Here is an 18,391-nt window from a genome sequence, read left to right on the forward strand (position 1 = left end):
TCATTCAAATTCTTCTTAATTCATCAAACAAGAGATCGCAAAATAGATTGCACAGAAGAGATTCATTAATTAGTTCTTTTACCTTCCAACGTAGATTGATTCGATTGTTCTAAAGGGATTTGAATTTGATCAAGTAATTCCGGAGAAGAATTTGCACGATAACTACCCATCACAATTATCTCATTAAAAATGAAGAACAATCTGCAATGCCAAAAGTCCATCATAACAAATCGAAGAATGAAAAAAAAGGAAGAAAAACAAGAGAAATGTACCTTTTGGTAGGAGAGAATTGAGAGAGAGGAATCTAATGAAACATAATTAAATCGCCAAGGATTCTTTCCTACGACACTCCATCAAAGACAGATAAACTTGATGGCCATGGTCTATTTCTAGATTCCTGAACGATTTCATTATAACTGATGTCTAAGTTTAGGACTGTGAATGAATGAATCGGATGTGCATGAACAAATTTAGTTTACTATTCCAATTCAATAAGATCTCATTCAATTTAAAACGATGATTACGCATGATTTTACCAAATATGACACGTTATAAATTCGTGCATGTGTTTTACTAAACGTTCCTTCAGTTTATCTGTTTCCGTCTGAACTCAAATTAATTTTAGCTAAACATTAATGTACTAAAAGTGTTTGCCATGTTTATAAAATATATATATATATATAAAACAGATATCAATTGAAAAAATCATCAAGGCTGCAATTATACTCATTCAATAGAATTTACTATCTTTAATTAAATCAAGGATCTCTTGCAAAAAGTGCTTCACAATCAATTACAATTCAAAATTATATATTTACTAGCCCAAAATAATTTAAATATTACGAAAAACACTGTTTAATTACTTTTTTTTTAGAAAATAATTAATTTTATATGAAACAACAATATAACTAAGGTTAAGGGTATAATCAATCTTGTACTATAATCAAAATTACATTATAAAATTGATTATCTTATTTTAGCCCCGTGGGTCATCCGAGATGGCATGGGGCGGAAGTTGCTACAAGGAGGCCGCCGGGTCGAAACTCAGTGGCAACGGGGGAATAAATCCTCTATCCTTGTATCCCACCCGGTCCGTCCCAAGTTAGCTCGGGTGCTGCGATTTACCTCCCTCACAATGACCGTGGGTCCGGTCGGTGGGGGCCCTGGGGGCGAGGGTTTCGTCTTTTTTGCTGCAAAGATTATGTTATAATATTGTTCCCTCGGATGGGTCTAGTCGCTAGTGCATGAGGTGTTACCATAATGAGGTCTGGGGTTCGAATCTCGGCAAAGCCGAGGTAAATACCTCCCTTATGTGCTAGTCACTATTTCAAAGGCTAGTAGCCGCCCGTGATTTACCTCCTCCATGTTGGCCTTGGGACGGGTTGACGGGGTGCTGGGGGCGAGCGTATTCACCTTTTTGCCACAAAGATTATGTTATAATATTGATGATTTCATTTAGTACCATTTTAAAATTATAATATAATATAATATGTATTACAAACGATAATAAAGTTTTATAATCTGAATTATAAGGTTAACAACATGTAATCCAATTAAATTTCAAATTCAATGTTTAACTAAAATTTAAATGTCAAATATACCCCTAATTTATTTTCTGTATCAATTGGTCGCCTATGTCGCTGTCACCACCGTCGCCCGATCGTGGATCGTCGTTGCTGCCTTCAAGCGTCGATGCATCGTCGTAGGTTGTCAACCACTGCCTCCGAGCGTCGGCGTCGCGCCGTAGGTTGTCGACCACCGCTACCGCCTCCAAGGACCAACGTTGTACCATAGGCCGACGACTATTGCTATTGCCAAAGGTCATGAGATATTTTTATCATTTGATAATAATATTAATTATATTTTTATAAACATTATAAACGTCAAAAAAAAAAAAATCTTACTATTTTATTAAAAATCTCCCCCCTTTACTAACTAACTTTGGTGAAGCCTAAAATACATTTACGTTAATACCCTTTTTTCTATTCACACTAAAAATAATTCCAAAGTTTATTAGTAATTCCACAAGCGAAAACAATCAGTGATCTAGAGTTCAAGACTCAGCTACAACGTATTATTATGAATTTTTCTCATCATTAATTTTCTCTAGTTGTTTTATATAAAAAAATATAGTTATCTTTAGTTCCATATCTTAGAATTGACAACGCTATAATCAAAGAAACTTCTATAAATATTTTATACCGACGATGTTAAAAAATATATTTTTCTTAGTTTTTTTTACTAAGACATTTATAATATTAAATTAAAATAAATTTTTTCATAAGGAAGCCCGTTACAGTAGTTTGTTGCTAGGATTCTCTAGCGTCACTATTGCATGGTCTGACGAATCTTACCCAAATAATTAATTCTTAATTCATAAGGGTGACACTAGAAAATCAAAACAATTCGGATTTTTAAAGATTTAAATAATTTATATATTATTATATTACACACGCAACGCGTGTGCACGATCACACTAGTATATATATAATCATGCTTATAATTAAAAATTACATGTGTATATATATAATTCTGCGAGGAACCGTAGTAATATAATATTAATTACATTATATTACAATAAAAAATTTATAATATTACAAACTTATTACATTATTCCTCACCTAATGCAGCCTAATAATATAATTAATTCATACATTTAATTAATCCGTTTTGTAATGTAACTCTCTCAATAATTAATTAGTTATCCTAAATTAATAAAAATGAAGGATGGCAACAATTCAATTGTTTTTATTAACTGTTAATTAGAGAAAAATATTACGAATTTAAATAGTTTACTTTATATCTTAAAACAGTTAAGTTAGCAATTTTACTGTTGCCTATTAAATATTTAACAATTGAATTTATTTCCTAAATAATTAATAACTTTCACTTTAGTTATTAAATTTAGCTATCTTATAATTTAATTAACTTTAATAACCAACTAACAATGCCTCTACAATTTAATTAACTTTAATAACCAACTAACAATGCCTCCAGCTTTCTCTCCTCCCCTCTTCTATATATTGATACAATCGTATCAATCTATTTGTATCCATCGATTATTTAAAAAATATCACAGACACATCTATATATTTGAGGTGTGATTAATAACTTAATTTTTACTTTATTTTCATATTAAAATTTTTATATAATAAATCAAGTATTGAACAATATTATTTAATTACATAATAAATATTTATTTTATATAATTTATACGTATTTATTTATTATATTAACACGTAAACACGTGCACGATGACACGTAATGATTAAAAAATAATAATCCCCCGATATGACATTCCATAAATTGTCGATTAAAAATCTCAATCAAGACATTGTTACATCGTCGTAAATCCAACAATGCAACCCACGAAAAGTTTTTCGGTTGTGATTAAAAAAATTGTGAAAGGATACGAGAAAACCAAAATCTACGATACAAATCAGGCAGCGACACGGAGGCATTTGTTATTTTAATCGCTGTCTCCGTATCTCTATCCAAACAGCTGAAGAACAAATACAAATATAAAACAACGCTCTAGGATTAATCGAAGCAACTAGGCGCAACTATTCGTAATTACTCTAATTGTGATTTCTCTCTCCAAAAGATAATTTAAATTATCGATAAAATAGTGTAATTATAAATTAATTCGTCATCTACTTATCTATATTTTTAAAAAAGGCATTCCTCTTTTAAAGATTGCTAAAACAATGCCTCGAACAAATTTAATTAAGATTTACTATTTTTAAGGGCTGATAATTTCGTTTTATAATTCAAATTATTTATTTATTTTATTTAAAATTAATTGCCATGAATAGTTTGGCTAATATTTTTTGTTTTTCATTATCTACATCCCAAATTTAACTTGTCGGCCGCTGACGCACGTCATGATGTCACCGTCCTTTCCCTTTCCTGCCCTCTATAAATGGGTCCACCGAGCGGGGCGAACACCAGTCACCACGAAACAGAGCATTGCAGCGTCGAGTCGCTGAAATCGAGCAGAGTTCGTCGATGGAGTCAGTGAAGGGGATGGCATTGTTAAGCTGCTGGGTGAGTCCCTACGGGCTTCGCTGCAAGATCGGCCTGGCGGAGAAGGCGGTGGAGTACGAGTACCGCGAGGAGAACCTAATGGATAAGAGCGCGCTGCTGCTGCAGGCCAACCCCGTCCACAAGAAGGTCCCTGTCCTCATCCACGACGGCCGCGCCATCTGCGAGTCTCTCCTCATTCTCTACTACATCGACGAGGTCTGTGCCACCGGCTCCCCCCTGTTGCCGGCCGACCCCTACGCGCGCGCCCAGGCTCGCTTCTGGGCCGACTTCGCCGACAAAAAGGTTGGGCAATATTTAACGAATTCACTCTCGATCGATGAACACGAGATTCAATTTAAATGACATTTAATTTCCCCCCTTTTTTTTTTCAGATTTTTGACGCCGGAATAAATATGGTGAAGAGCAAAGGCGAGGCGGCGGCGGAAGCGAGGGAGGTGCTGGTGGAGGGGCTGAAGACGCTGGAAGGGGAGCTGGGAGAGAAGGCCTACTTCGGCGGCGAAGGATTTGGGTTCGTCGACATCGTGGTCGCGCCGATCATTGCCTGGCGCAACGCCTTCGAGAAGTATGGCGGGTTCACGTTGGAGGCGGAGGCGCCGAAGCTGGTGGCATGGGGGAAGCGTTGCGTGGCGGAGCGGGAGACCGTGGCGCAGGCGCTGCCGGACGGCCAGAAAGTGGTCGGTTTCGTGGGGTCCTTCAGGAAGTTCCTGGGTTTAGAGTGAACTTTGGTTGAGTTTTGTTGTCTCTTATGTTTTGACTTTGGTCAAAAAGTATGACGGGGATCGCGTTAGGTGGGCTTAAAATTCTCCTCGTTCTTGTCATGGATCAAATAAATATATCCCGGGTTCGATTACCCGGCAACGTACGTGTTAATTTTATAAAATGTCAGAGCATCCGTATTAACTTTTCTATTATTATATCTAAAATTTAAAATAAATAAATAATTTTATTAAATTTAAATAATTACTTTTCATTATATCAAATGCTCTAAAATTTTCATCATCCTTAATTTTTTTATTATTTCTTCTTTTTATTTTTTATTATTATATTTATGGAATGAATAGAAAGAAATATTGAAAAGATTGAATGGAAAGGAAAAAGATTAAAAAGAAATATTATTTTATTTGTATGGTAGAAATTTCATTCTCTAAATTTAGAGAATCATTATTCATTAAATCTAAATTTAGGGAATAAGTAGGTAACTGATGTAGATAAATTTTAGTTACCCTATCTAAAATTTAGAATAAAATTTTTGGATAGAGTTGATGATGTGGATGCTCTTATAAATATCTCTATACTCTTTGTCCAGTTATTTAATGGTCACCCAGCGAATGTTCGCTGACTTTATGTCCACATATAGAAATAATCAAATTATTTAGATATATATTTTTATTCTATGTTTAGTATTAGGTACTTGATCCGATGATAAGGTAAGATCCGTCCGGCAGAAGGTCAAAGTAGTCAATGTCCTAGGCAGCCATTCGATCAGGCAAACTACCTTCTCGATCAGCAGAAAGAGTAGTCGGTCCAATACTTCGACAACTCGGTCAGACACCGAGTTTACGACGCTCATAAAGCTCAAAGCAGGGAGGAACGAAGGCCGCTCAGCTAGGCAGTAGACGCCGCCCCGACCCGGAAGACAGGGCTCCCTTGCGCGATAGGGTGGAGCCAGACAGCAGATCATTAGCCGAGCGGACACTCGGCCTGGCCATCGTATCACACGGATGACAAGCCGGCCGAGCGGCTCTCCCGCTTGGCTCAATAACAAACAAAAGGGGCAGTTGATGATATCTTCCTAGGGACCAGTGTCATCGACAAGCGTCATGGTCGGCGGCATGGTCAGACAGAGAATCGTACGGTGGAAGCTTCCGCTGTCATGTCCGGGATATGCTCAGACTATTAAGATACGACGTCAGACATGTTTTTCTGACACGTCATTTCCATAAGAGAGCTGCTTTTCTTGACGAAAAGAAGGAAAAAAGAAAGTTTTTTTTTTCAGAAATTTGTATAGTTGCTGAACTGTTGGCTATCGGAATCAGATGGAAAAGAGTTGGATTAGTAACTAACATATGAACTTCCAGTCGTTGTTTCGCTGTGAATTAAATGCTGACAAGTCGTATGCCTTCTGCTCTCTTGCTCCATGGATCAGATCTACGAGTGCGGAACCAGACTGTGGAAGCTGAAGGGAGAGGCCCATCAGGAGGCCAAGAAAGAGTTCATCGAGATCCTGAAGGTCGTGGAGGCTGAGCTGGGCGACAGGAAGTACTTCGGCGGCGACGCTTTCGGCTACGTCGACATTGCGCTGGTCCCCTTCTTCGCCTGGTTCTACACCTACGAGACTTGCGGTGGTTTCAGCGTCGAGGCGGAGGCGCCGAAGTTGGTGGCGTGGGGCAAGCGGTGCATGGAGAGGGAGAGTGTTTCCCAGACGCTCTACGACCCGCTCAAGGTCTACGAGTTCGTATGCTCCTTGAAGAAGAAGTACGGAATCGAGTAGACGAGTAATCCATCTGGAGTCAGTGTTTCTGGACGCGTTTCCTCACCCTGTTTGGAAACAACTTAAGTGAAGGAATTGAATTGAATTCCATTAAGAATTGAATTCTAGCATAAATTCAATTCAATTCCTATGTTTGGAACGGATTATTGAATAACAGAATTGAATTGAATTCCTTAATTTGGAATCTATTTGAATTGAATTCCATTCTTATACATTTACCATTTTATCCTCATAACTAACCATTTAATAACAAAAACTCCATAAAAAATGTTAGCATACCACTCTTGTCCCAGTGCAGATGGCAGCATGCCTCCCTGCCTCCTCCGATCGCTGAGTCTAAGATTTACCAGCTTTAAGATCATGTCTGTAAGATTCGCCAGTTTTCATTGTTCCAGAGTAGATGGCAGCATATCAATTTTAAATTGTCAGCATAAATGACTCGAGCAAAGCTTCAAACTCTGTAAGATACTTATACTCTTATTCTTCCATTCGATTACACCATAGCAAAGCTTCAAACTATAATTTGACTTCGTACAGTAGCTTGTTAGAAACCCAGAACACCATTAAGAAGTTGACTTGCATAATTTCTAATACAGCAGAGTACAAGGTCAAACAAAGCATTCTCAACAAATAGGTTAATCCGTCAATGAGCTTATTGAAAGGCAAAGCTCAGCAAGAGCATGCACGTCAACTCCCTTAAATATAAAATTTATTTTAAATTTTATATTTGGTATAAAATAAATTTTTACCTGCTACTCTATCATTCTCTATTTAATAAATTGAAATTTAAAATAAATTTTTACCTGCTACTCTATCATTCTCTATTTAATAAATTTTTACCTGCTACTCTATCATTCACGGAATTTAAATTTTATAAATAATACTTTTTTAAATTTAGAGAAGGAAATTTATTTCTTAAATAAAATATATAAAATAAAGACAATAGATTGTACAATAAAAAAGATATATTTTATACAAAATTATGGTAGGCTGATGTTGTCATCACCACCATGCTGCAGTGTTGAAACTGCTTTCTATAATGTCGTAGCGATCCAATGTCGACCGCATCATAGTAATGTGTGGAGGAATAAACATCGCAAAGAGAATGCTTGATGTGTGTGCCGAGTACGAAGAAAAAGGCTCTTAGTTCACCTGAACTTTAAGCTTAGTCATGCCAACCTCCAGCTTTCCAACAATGACTTCATTTTGTTCGCCACGGGGCTTTGCATCTTTGATCCTAAGGCATGGATGCTGCAGACACTATGCTGCGGTTGGCTGATTTTCTGAAGCAATGTCAAGTAGGGGGCACAGGAACTCGGTAAACTTGCAGGCATCAGCCTCAGGAAACTTGTATTTCTCAACTAGTAGCTCGTCTAGTGGCGGCCAGAATTTGAGTCTTCGGGTCCTCTTGAGGTCACCATCCAATCCTTCCAAATGTAATATTGTCTTCAATATTTTGGGAATTCATACTTCATATTGTAGAGCAAATTAGGAACAGGAACAGTGACAAATCAATTCGATTACAGAAACTAAAAGAGAAATGAAAAGGATTATATAAACAAAATTTCTCTAATTAGTCTTCCAAAGAATAATTCACCAAACCGTAGCAAACCTAACTTCTCTCCCCAAAAATATACCAAAGTACCAAGTTAAGTTGTTGTATGAACACAACAACTTTCCCACCCAAAAAATACATACATAAAATCACCAACTTAACTTTTTAGCTAACCATTGCAAGCGTAGCTCTTCTGGGAAACCAAAAAAAACTCCAATAAGATTAGGATGTTCATTTAGCAATTCAACAGCTTCAAAAAGTTTGTCAACCTCCAAACCCAATTTAGCTACTGCTTCATATATTTATGCAGGCTTCCAAACTTGAGTGTTTGTATTTAAAATAGCTTGTGCAATATCTTTCATTGCCGAAGACACCTCATTTAATTGGGATGAGTACTCATTTGTCATTGGTGCTTTTATTTTTTTACCTTTCGCAACTGAAGCATTAGGTACAAAAGGATTTGATATTCCAAATTGTGATCCCGGTGTTGATGGCACACTTTCAAAATCAAAGGTAGAAAACTTATCCAAATAAACATGATTGTTTGCTTGCATCTCATCAATTTCATCAATAGTAATATGAGTCTCCTCCCTTTCCCACCTTTGTACTTTTTCTCTAGCACTCTCAGCTTGAGCTCCAGTTGCTACATCTTTCTCATATATCTCTCTGAGAATCTCCAAGTGATGAAGGGATTTTCCTTTGATATTTTTGTACCTTGGATTGGCCTAGTAACAAAAGGAAATCACAATAAGAAAGTTCGTAAACAAGCATGTGCAAGGAAGATGCTACCAACTATATTATAGGAAATGAAATAAAATACTCATACCTTTATCAGAGATTTCCACACCTCTAGAGGAGCCTCAAATGTTTTAAAAGAATCATTCCATCCTATTCCACTTTTCAACTCAATTTCTTTTGATAGCACCATTTGTTCTTTAAGAGTTTTGAGACGATTCATCACTTTGGTTTTGTTGATGTTCAAAGAAAATTTATCATTAATTTCCTCTACCACCTTCCTATATGCTTCAGCAGAAAAAGCTCTATCTTCCTTTTGACCCTTACTCTTTTGCTCCCTAAGAACTTCAAGCATCACACCATCCATTTCTGTGGTCCACTTAAAGTATGCATTACAATCATTTCCTCCCACTTCAAAAACTTTTTCAGCATCCATATCACCACCTATAATGTACTGAAATTAAAATAACACAATAATAAATTATAAAACATGAAAGTTAATCATCCATTATAATATCACATCCAATAACAACTAATAAATCAAACCATACATCGACTCTAGTTCATGTTTAAGAGCAACAATAATACACAAAAAAAAAAATCAATGTCTAGTTATATAATCATTCCACATTTGTGCGGCAATAGAGTCTCTTAAGATTTCCCCCCTTCGTCCATCTTCTCCTCTAGCAATTGCTCCATTAGCAAGTCCATGATCAGGCTCATTATTCATGAGATCCCTATCAACTTGTGCAATAATTTCTTCATCTGGATCAAAATCCACTAAGAAGTTATGCAAGATGCAGCATCCTAAAACAATTTCACTCACTGTCTCTACATCATATCTAGACATTTCTGCTAATATTGGAAATCTATTCTTCAAAACACCAAAAGCTCTTTCAATTGAATTGCGTAATGAGGAATGTCTTAAGTTGAATAACTCTTTTGGGTTTTCAGGCGGATGTCGAGAATATTCTTTCAAATGATATCGAGTGCTTCGATATGGAGTGAGAAATGTTGACCTCAACATATATCCAGCATCGGCCAAGTAGAACTTACCTAAAAAATAGAATTTAAAATATTTATATAAAAAAATTCAGGAGTCTTAAATAGACATGAAACACATTTATGGAAAAACTTAATACCTTGAGGGGCATTTAGATTATCTTCTCTACTTAACTCATTATCTAAAATTCTTGAATCTGAAGCGGAGCCCTCCCACCCAGGTAATACGTACGTGAATTTCAAGTCAAAAGTACAAGCTGCCAAGACATTCATTGTAGGATAGTTTTTCCTTCCTCTATACCTTGACACATCTTCTTTTGAAACCTTCACTCGGATATGTGTTCCATCTATTGCACCGATACAATTCTAAAAGTTTCAACATAAACCAGTAATCATTATCATGTGACATTACAAAAAAAATTTTAAAACAATATTTATATTTAAAAATACCTTAAAGTATGGATAGAATCTTCCTCCACTATTGAGTATTTGTGGTGAGACAGTAGAACCATTTGGTTGGACTAAAAATTGATTTTGAAGTGTTATTAAAGCTCTAAGAACTTTGTGGAAATGACGACTAATGGTCTCAGTAGATCGACGAAAGAAAAAACTTTCTGATCGAACACGTCCTTGACCACTTAAAATATGTAGAAACTTAGCAACTTGTTCCTCAACAAAACTGTATTGATTATCCCTCAGAAGTCCTCTTCCACGAAGTATTGCAACTAATCGAGTGAAAGCATCATAACTCATGCGTATTACAGAGCGTGCGTTATAATGGGCTTCTAATTGAGCCATCAATTCTCGGCGCACTTGATTTCCATTACATCGTTGTGATTGGGTAGTTGGTCTTTCAATACGAGACACATGTCGAGTCATATATTGCATGCAAGCTAAATAACCAGCATAAGCAACTATGGCTAATTAAGATTGCATTTATATCAAATTGCCTCATATTACCTACAATGTAAGTGTCTTTCAATTTTCAAGATAATAAAGTTGTAAACAAGGCACAAAACTGTGGCTAAGACTAGTAACAATGGTGACAAAATTAAAATTATTGAAATGAGGATCTTCCTACTGTTAGTTCGAAGCAAAAAATGCCAATGACATTTCTTTATTAGTATATTCGAAAAAGGAGAGGTCAATCTAGCAAAGCAGTAATTTATCAATAGCAAAAAAATATGACCTTTTACTTGCTAGCATAAGAAAAAAACAAGAAAAAACACCAAAGTCACTTTCGTAGTTAACAAACAGCAAACCATCAGGATAGTTGCTGAGCTGTAAAAACAGGGGGGGAAAGCAACTGACAAGAATACACCCAATTTTTACAAATTCAAAATTTACACCTTAACAAGAGTGGTGGATGCTGACAAAGGTTGGGCGTAGGGAAGTTAGTATATAAAGAGTTCAACTAGTGACTAGCCATAATTCAGAACTCTCTTGAATTGCTTTTCTAGGTTTTCATGGAAGATAATCGTCCAAGAGAGCTGCAACTACTAGTGCAATCCTCAGCCTCTCTTCCTTCTGACTCGCCAACCTCCATGGTAGGATGTGATCTTACTACCCATTCTCTGCCTGACCTTAATCTATCGATGAGTGTTAGGACACCATGGATATCTGTGAAAGAGGAACCAAACAGCTATGCCAAAAAACTACAATTATTAAGGCAGCATATTGCTGAGCAGATCCGACTTGCAGCTGTTGAGAAAGCTTATATTGAGAGAACAAGGGAGCTAATAAGGAGGGAGCTGGACTTAGCAAAGAAAGAGTTTGCACGAGCCAAGCTAGTATGGGAGCAAGCAAGAGAAGAGGTGGAGAAAGCAGAGAGGCTAAAGGAGATAGCAACCAGAAGGGTCAGCTTTACTTGCTTGGAGATCACTTGCCACAATTGTCATCAACCATTCCAAGCATAGAATAACTTAGAATGTAAGCTTCAGGTTCTTGTAGTAAATGGATCATAATCATAAAATGAGCATCTCTCAACGAGAAAACTGGTATAATGCGACCAAAAAAAGGATCTTTCAAGAATTTAGGACCAGAGAATGAGCATTTAGAACGAATTAATCAATAAAACCTAAAAAAAGGCATCAAACACAGTAACATGCTGAGGCGGCGAAGAAAAGAGATATTTTGAAAACTAAGCTAAAGAAAAGAGATGAGTACCGAAGAGTTGAGGCGGCGAAGGCTGAACAAATGGAAGAATCGACACTGCGAGCGACAGGGACGGAGAAGAGGGAGCGACAGGGGCGAAGAAGAAGAGGAAGAAGCCGATAGAATAAAAAAAGGGTTAGGCCGATAAAAGCAGTCGGCAGATGATAAAAAAAAGAGGGTTTAAAAAGGGCATTTAAGTAATTATAGTTTTTCAGGGTAAATTCCTCACCAAATCAGATGGGTTTTGGTCTGATTTACTTTTGCACTATTTCATGGAATTAGAATTCAATTCTTGAGTGATTCCATATCAAAATTTTATACCAAACAATGGAATTGAATTCCAATTCCACTAAGAATTCAATTCTTAGCCTTTCCAAACAGGGTGTTATCTTAGTCGTAATGGTCAATGTACGCCATGGTTTGTGTCACGTGTTGTCTGGCTACTTCGTTGTAATCGCGCTGGCTGTGTTTGTGGTCCGAGGAATAAAATCGACGTTGGCTCAGAGGGCATATTTTATTTTCAAATTTATAAAAAGACGTATTTGTTTTAGAAAAATCCTTCGCGTTGATTCATTTTTATTTGTCCGAAAGTGGAGGCTGAAGATGTGGCGGCTTCCTGACTGGCTGTGGATCTCATTTCGTTTTATAAAATAAATAACATTGGTGCTAAGTAGAAAAGAGAGTTTTGGTGTTGATGTTTCGATATTTAAGTTAGTCATCGATAATATAAAGAAAGCGGAGCAATATTAGTAATAGTAAAATTCAAGATTTCTACGTATTTTCATGGATGATGGATTCTTTTTTATATAGGATCTTAGTGAGTCATATGTGCTTTTCGAGACATGGACATGTTCTTCGATATGCCCTATAAAAGAACTTGTTAGGAAGGTACCTCTGACAACATATCATAACAGGGTATGCATATCCCTGACGAGATAATAGAAGCTTTCGTCATACAATCCGCCTGTCAACCATGTCTCGCGTCAGCGGCACTACTTCACAAAAGAATATCGAGAGATACTACAGTGGTTCCGTTGCTTGACCGAGTGGGATAGTCGCTCGGCCGGGACTCTGCTCTGTCCATAGTCAAGTCTCGATGCTTGGCCGAGTGGGATAGTCACTCGTCGGGATTCTTCCGCTTTATCGACCTCAGTTGCTCTTCCGTGCGAGGACTGTGTAGCAAATTGTCCTCCTCGTTCGGACAAGTTATCCGATTTCCCTCAGCGTCCTGCTACTCTGTATGAGTGTTGACTGTCTTATGTATCATTCTGAGTTAAACTGGAGGTTTGCTCGGACATGTCTCTCTCAGTCGGATCCTGACTGTTCGACTGACCATTGTCATTGTCCTCCGATCGACTCTTGACATATGAGTGTTGACCATCTTAATTTTAACTTTCATCCTAATGGTTGACTCCGTGGTAGATAGATTTCTCTCTATCTCCGCATATATATTGATCCGGCGGTAAGAATCCGGAACCCCATAAGGAGGGGTCAACGCCACGGGGAGGTCAAAAGGTCCAGTGGCTCGCCGGAAAGGGACGAGCCGACCGGACTCGGAAGAAAGGGAAATCTGATAGTAAAAGGCACCCTGGTAGGGACCAGGGTTCCGACGCTCAAATGAAGCAGTACATAATGACCGAGCGGAAGGACGTGCCTCCCGGTCGGCGCAAGGAATTAAGGCCGTCCGGACGACGTTCTTCGCTCGCCCGGCCGGTCGGACGTTCCGGTCAGGCAATGGGTAAAAAACGGGAACATCTTCTGACAGCCGTCAAGTCGTATGGCTACGCCATACTCCTAGTCTGACAACGGGGGGTCCTGTTGTCCCATCGAAGAACATGCTCGGAATGTAGCAGTATGGTATCAGTTAAGCTCTCTGACAGGTGCATACCGGGGTATGGGTTGCTGACACGTATGCACCTCGGTGGACGTGCATTAGTTCCTTCTCCGTCCTATATAAAGAGCCTATTACTCCGCCAAAGGTAGGCATGATACAAGCTTGGCAGCCACTTTTTCCACCACTTACCTGACTTGAGCGTCGGAGGGTCGCCGCCGGGAATCCCTTCCCGGCTCGACTTTGGTGCAGGATCGCCGGAGCTTCGTTTGACCAGCCGGAGATCCACTCCATCGACTAGGAGCGCGCCACGTGCCCAGCGTCCTTTGGTTCAGCGGTTCGGACAGGATCAGTGATCCGGCGGTAAGAATCCGGAACCCCATAAGGAGGGGTCAACGCCACGGGAAGGTCAAAGGGTCCAGTGGCTCGCCGGTAAGGGACGAGCCGACCGGACTCGGAAGAAAGGGAAATCTGATAGTAAAAGGCACCCTGGTAGGGACCAGGGTTCCGACGCTCAAATAAAGCAGTACATAATGACCGAGCGGAAGGACGTGCCTCCCGGTCGGCGCAAGGAATTAAGGCCGTCCGGACGACGTTCTTCGCCCGCCCGGCCGGTCGGACGTTCCGGTCAGGCAGTGGGTAAAAAACGGGAACATCTTCTGACAACCGTCAAGTCGTATGGCTACGTCATACTCCTAGTCTGACAACGGGGGGTCCTGTTGTCCCATCGAAGAACATGCTCGGAATGTAGCAGTATGGTGTCAGGTAAGCTCTCTGACAGGTGCATACCGGGGTATGGGTTGCTGACACGTATGCACCTCGGTGGACGTGCATTAGTTCCTTCTCCGTCCTATATAAATAGTCTATTACTCCGCCAAAGGTAGGCATGATACAAGCTTGGCAGCCACTTTTTCCACCACTTACCTGACTTGAGCGTCGGAGGGTCGCCGCTGGGAATCCCTTCCTGGCTCGACTTTGGTGCAGGATCGCCGGAGCTTCGTTTGACCAGCCGGAGATCCACTCCATCGACTAGGAGCGCGCCACGTGCCCAGCGTCCTTTGGTTCAGCGATTCGGACAGGATCAATTTGGCGCCGTCTGTGGGAACGCACCTGCATCCGAACGGGAACGATGGACGAGGCTGGACGACAACACACGGTGGCGCTTTCAACAGAAGAACTCGACGCTCTGGTTGAGATGAGGGCCGCCAAACTTGTGGAGCAAAAACAGAAAGTAGTAGCCGAGCGGCCGGAGCAACAAGCAACATCTGCGTCGGGTGGCCGAGCGAAAGCACCTCTAGCCACCGTCGCATTCCATCGAGCCTTATTTCGCACCCCTGAAGCCGTACTAGCTCGAAGAGATAGAGGATCTTCTTCAGACGAGATGCCTAGGTGAGATGACAGAAAGGGGAAAGCCCCCCCGAGCGGACTCATCTCCTGAGCGGATCAATCGCCAATTCTCGGAGGCTATTCTACGAGACCCTCTGCCCAAGCACTACGTGCCTCCGACGATCGGCGAGTACAATGGAACAACAGACCCGGATGATCATCTGGGTAAGTTTGATAACACGGCTACACTCCATCAATACACAGATGGAGTAAAATACCGAGTTTTTCTTACCACTCTCTCGGGATCGGCTCAACGGTGGTTTCGGAGGCTGCCGGATGGATCCATCACAAGCTTCAAGGACTTCCGAACGACCTTCCTCCACCACTTCGCCAGCAGTCGGCGTTATCAGAAGACAAGTGTCAGCTTGTTCGCCATCAAGCAAGAGCCGAGAGAATCGCTTCGAACTTACATCCAGCGGTTCAACAAGGTGGCAATGGATATTCCAACGGCCACATCGGAGACCATGATGAATGTCTTCACACAAGGCCTAGTGGATGGGGACTTCTTCCGGTCGCTCATCCGAAAGCCGCCCCGAGATTATGATCACATGCTACATCGGGCCAACGAATACATAAACGTGGAAGAAGCGCAAGCCGCCCGGAAAAAGGAAACTCCAACCGAGAGGGCGCCTATTCATGCCGAACGGAGACAGCATGCCGCTCATCAACCGCCTAGAGGACCAAGGGCCGAAGCAATCCGCTCCCCTCGTGTGAGGTCCCAAGTGCAAGAAGTAGCTGCCGCTCGGATCAAGCCAAAGAAGAGATGGACCCCTATGTTCTGCTCCTTCCACCGGACGGATACGCACAACACGAGGGATTGTCGAAGTCTTCCCTTCGTGGCTAATCCAGTTCCCAGGAAGGCCGAACGACGGTCTCCTTCCATCGACCGGAGACAAAGGACCCATGAAACCGACCGGACCCGCACCGAGAGGCGACATCAACAGACGCCCGATCGGCACCGATCTCCAAGACAGGAGAATCGCCGAGCGTCCAGAGAACGGTCCCGACCGTCCACTCGGGAAGAGGAAAATAGGAGCAATACTTCCCGGGGCGAGATCAACGTTATTGCTGGTGGGCCGACCGGAGGAGACTCCAACCGAGCCCGAAAGGCGGGCGTCTGGCAGCTCCAGATCCACGCAGTCGGTTGTAGCCTAGAGCGGGCAAGTGGACCGGAAGTCATTTTCGGACCTGGGGACTTAGAAGGAGTTGAAGTGCCCCACGACGACGCTCTACTCATTAAAGCGGTAATAGCAAATTACACTATTCACCGCATATTTGTTGACACAGGGAGCTCGGTCAACATCATATTCAAGAAGGCGTTCGATCAGCTGCAAATTAATCGAGCCGAGCTGCTGCCCATGACGACCCCGCTTTACGGGTTTACGGGCAACGAAGTCCAGCCGGTTGGACAAATTCGGCTGGCTACCTCGCTAGGAGAAGAGCCGCTCAGGAGGACAAGAACAATAAACTTCGTGGTGGTTGATTCTCCCTCGTCCTACAACGTCATTTTGGGACGACCGGCGCTCAGCGAATTTCGAGCGGTCGTCTCAACCTTCAACCAGAAGATGAAGTTCCCCGTCGAAGACAGGGTGGGAGAAGTACGGGGAGATCAGTTAGCGGCTCGGCGATGCTACATCGAGATGATCCGAGCAGAATCCAACTCCGCTCGGAAGGCGCCTCGAATCGAGGTAAACGCCATCACCGAAAAGCCACCCACTTTAATTTATGAGGAAAAAGAGGAAGTGCAGATCCATCCAATCCGATCGGAGGCCACCACCTTTATTGCGTCCGATCTGGAGGAGAAACAGAAAGAGGGGCTGATCCAATGCCTCAGGAGAAATCATGATGTCTTCGTCTGGTCGACACATGAACTGCCTGGAATTTCGCCGAGTATAGCGCAGCACGAGTTACATGTCCGACCGGACGCTCGGCCGGTAAAGCAGAGAAAAAGAGATTTCAGCGCCGAGCAGAATGCCATCATCCGGGCGGAAGTAGAAAAGCTTCTGGAGGCCGGCCATATACGCGAGGTGCAGTTCCCGAGCTGGCTGGCTAACGTAGTATTAGTCTCCAAGCCGGGCGGCAAGTGGAGAGTCTGCATCGACTTTCGGGACTTAAACAAAGCATGCCCCAAAGATTTTTATCCCCTGCCCCGGATAGATCAGCTGGTGGACTCTATGGCCGGCTGCGAATTAATTTGTATGCTCGACGCCTACCAAGGATATCATCAAGTGCCGCTCGCCAGGGAAGATTAAGAAAAAGTAAGCTTTGTAACGGCCGACGGCACATATTGCTATAATGTGATGCCGTTCAGATTGAAGAACGCCGGGGCCACCTATCAGCGCTTGATGAACAAAGTGTTCAGGGAGCAGATCGGGCGGAATCTGGAAGTCTATGTGGACGACATTCTTATCAAATCCGTCCGAGCGGCCGATCTCTTCAAGGACATGGAAGAAACCTTCCGAACGCTACGCAAATATGGAGTCAAGCTAAATCCCCAGAAGTGCCTGTTCGGAGCAAAAGGAGGGCGTTTCTTGGGGTACATAGTGACCGAGCGGGGAATCGAAGCAAATCCCAGCAAGGTGAAAGCTCTACAAGACATGCCGCCTCCAAGAAATACGAGGGAAGTGCAGCGGTTGACCGGTCGGATAACCGCATTGTCCAGATTCATCTCCAAAACGGCCGACCGAAGCCTCCCTTCTTCAAAATTTTGCGCAAGGCCACTAAATTTCACTGGGATGAGGAATGCGACCGAGCATTCGAAGAATTGAAGACATATCTTAATTCCCTACCTGTACTAGCCAAGCCGCTCGGGGGTGAGTCACTTTATATTTATCTGTCTTCAACTGAGCATGCTGTAGGCTCAGCACTTGTGAGGGCGAGCGGCGAAGAACAGCCGATGTATTTTCTGAGCCACATTTTAAAAGATGCTGAATCTCGTTACACCAGGCTCGAGAAGTTGGCCTTTGCTTTGGTTCTAGCCGCTCGGCGCCTTCGACCGTATTTCTTGGCTCACACCATCATTGTCCGGACGAACAATCCACTAGGAAGAGTACTGTTGAATCCAGAAGCGTCCGGACGGCTCATCAAGTGGACGACAGAATTAAGTGAATTTGACATCCAATACCAGCCCCGCTCGGCGATCAAAGCGCAATCCTTGGCTGATTTTGTGACCGAAGTGCAAAGGCCAGAG

At 41.6% G+C, this 18,391-nt stretch overlaps 3 protein-coding genes across 4 annotated transcripts; 2 read left to right on the forward strand and 1 right to left on the reverse strand.

Annotated features, from left to right (window-relative positions):
• Positions 1–3,954: 3,954 nt before the first annotated feature.
• Positions 3,955–6,575, forward strand: LOC122027194 (probable glutathione S-transferase parA). Of its 2 annotated transcripts, none has more exons than XM_042586108.1 (2): positions 3,955–4,329; positions 6,194–6,575. In XM_042586108.1, exons 1-2 carry the CDS (start codon positions 4,009–4,011, stop codon positions 6,536–6,538), a joined length of 666 nt encoding a protein of 221 aa, XP_042442042.1. In that variant the 5' UTR covers positions 3,955–4,008; the 3' UTR covers positions 6,539–6,575. The 2 variants fall into 2 exon arrangements, with proteins under 2 accessions (XP_042442042.1, XP_042442041.1); XM_042586107.1 differs by lacking the exon at positions 6,194–6,575 and adding an exon at positions 4,419–4,956.
• A 2,854-nt stretch (positions 6,576–9,429) lies between these two features.
• On the reverse strand, positions 9,430–10,103 carry LOC122027998 (protein ALP1-like). Its single transcript, XM_042587009.1, has 2 exons — positions 9,971–10,103; positions 9,430–9,884 (listed from the first exon to the last, which is right to left on the reverse strand). Exons 1-2 carry the CDS (start codon positions 10,101–10,103, stop codon positions 9,430–9,432), a joined length of 588 nt encoding a protein of 195 aa, XP_042442943.1.
• A 1,322-nt stretch (positions 10,104–11,425) lies between these two features.
• Positions 11,426–11,746, forward strand: LOC122028000 (protein indeterminate-domain 16-like). Its single transcript, XM_042587011.1, has one exon. The coding sequence runs from the start codon at positions 11,426–11,428 to the stop codon at positions 11,744–11,746; it is 321 nt and encodes a 106-aa protein (XP_042442945.1).
• Positions 11,747–18,391: the final 6,645 nt, after the last annotated feature.

The sequence above is a fragment of the Zingiber officinale genome, chromosome 10A, assembly GCF_018446385.1.
Source record: "Zingiber officinale cultivar Zhangliang chromosome 10A, Zo_v1.1, whole genome shotgun sequence".
NCBI classification, from domain to species: Eukaryota; Viridiplantae; Streptophyta; class Magnoliopsida; order Zingiberales; family Zingiberaceae; genus Zingiber; species Zingiber officinale.

Bases quoted from the DNA above. Each gene is read 5' to 3' on its own strand.
- LOC122027194 (XM_042586107.1), top strand. From the start codon at position 4,009: ATGGAGTCAGTGAAGGGGATGGCATTGTTAAGCTGCTGGGTGAGTCCC. The intron at 4,330-4,418 runs GTTGGGCAATAT...TTTTTTTTTCAG, and splicing joins CCGACTTCGCCGACAAAAAG to ATTTTTGACGCCGGAATAAA.
- LOC122027998 (XM_042587009.1), bottom strand. From the start codon at position 10,103: ATGAATGTCTTGGCAGCTTGTACTTTTGACTTGAAATTCACGTACGTA. The intron at 9,885-9,970 runs GTATTAAGTTTT...TCTATTTTTTAG, and splicing joins TAATCTAAATGCCCCTCAAG to GTAAGTTCTACTTGGCCGAT.
- LOC122028000 (XM_042587011.1), top strand. From the start codon at position 11,426: ATGAGTGTTAGGACACCATGGATATCTGTGAAAGAGGAACCAAACAGC.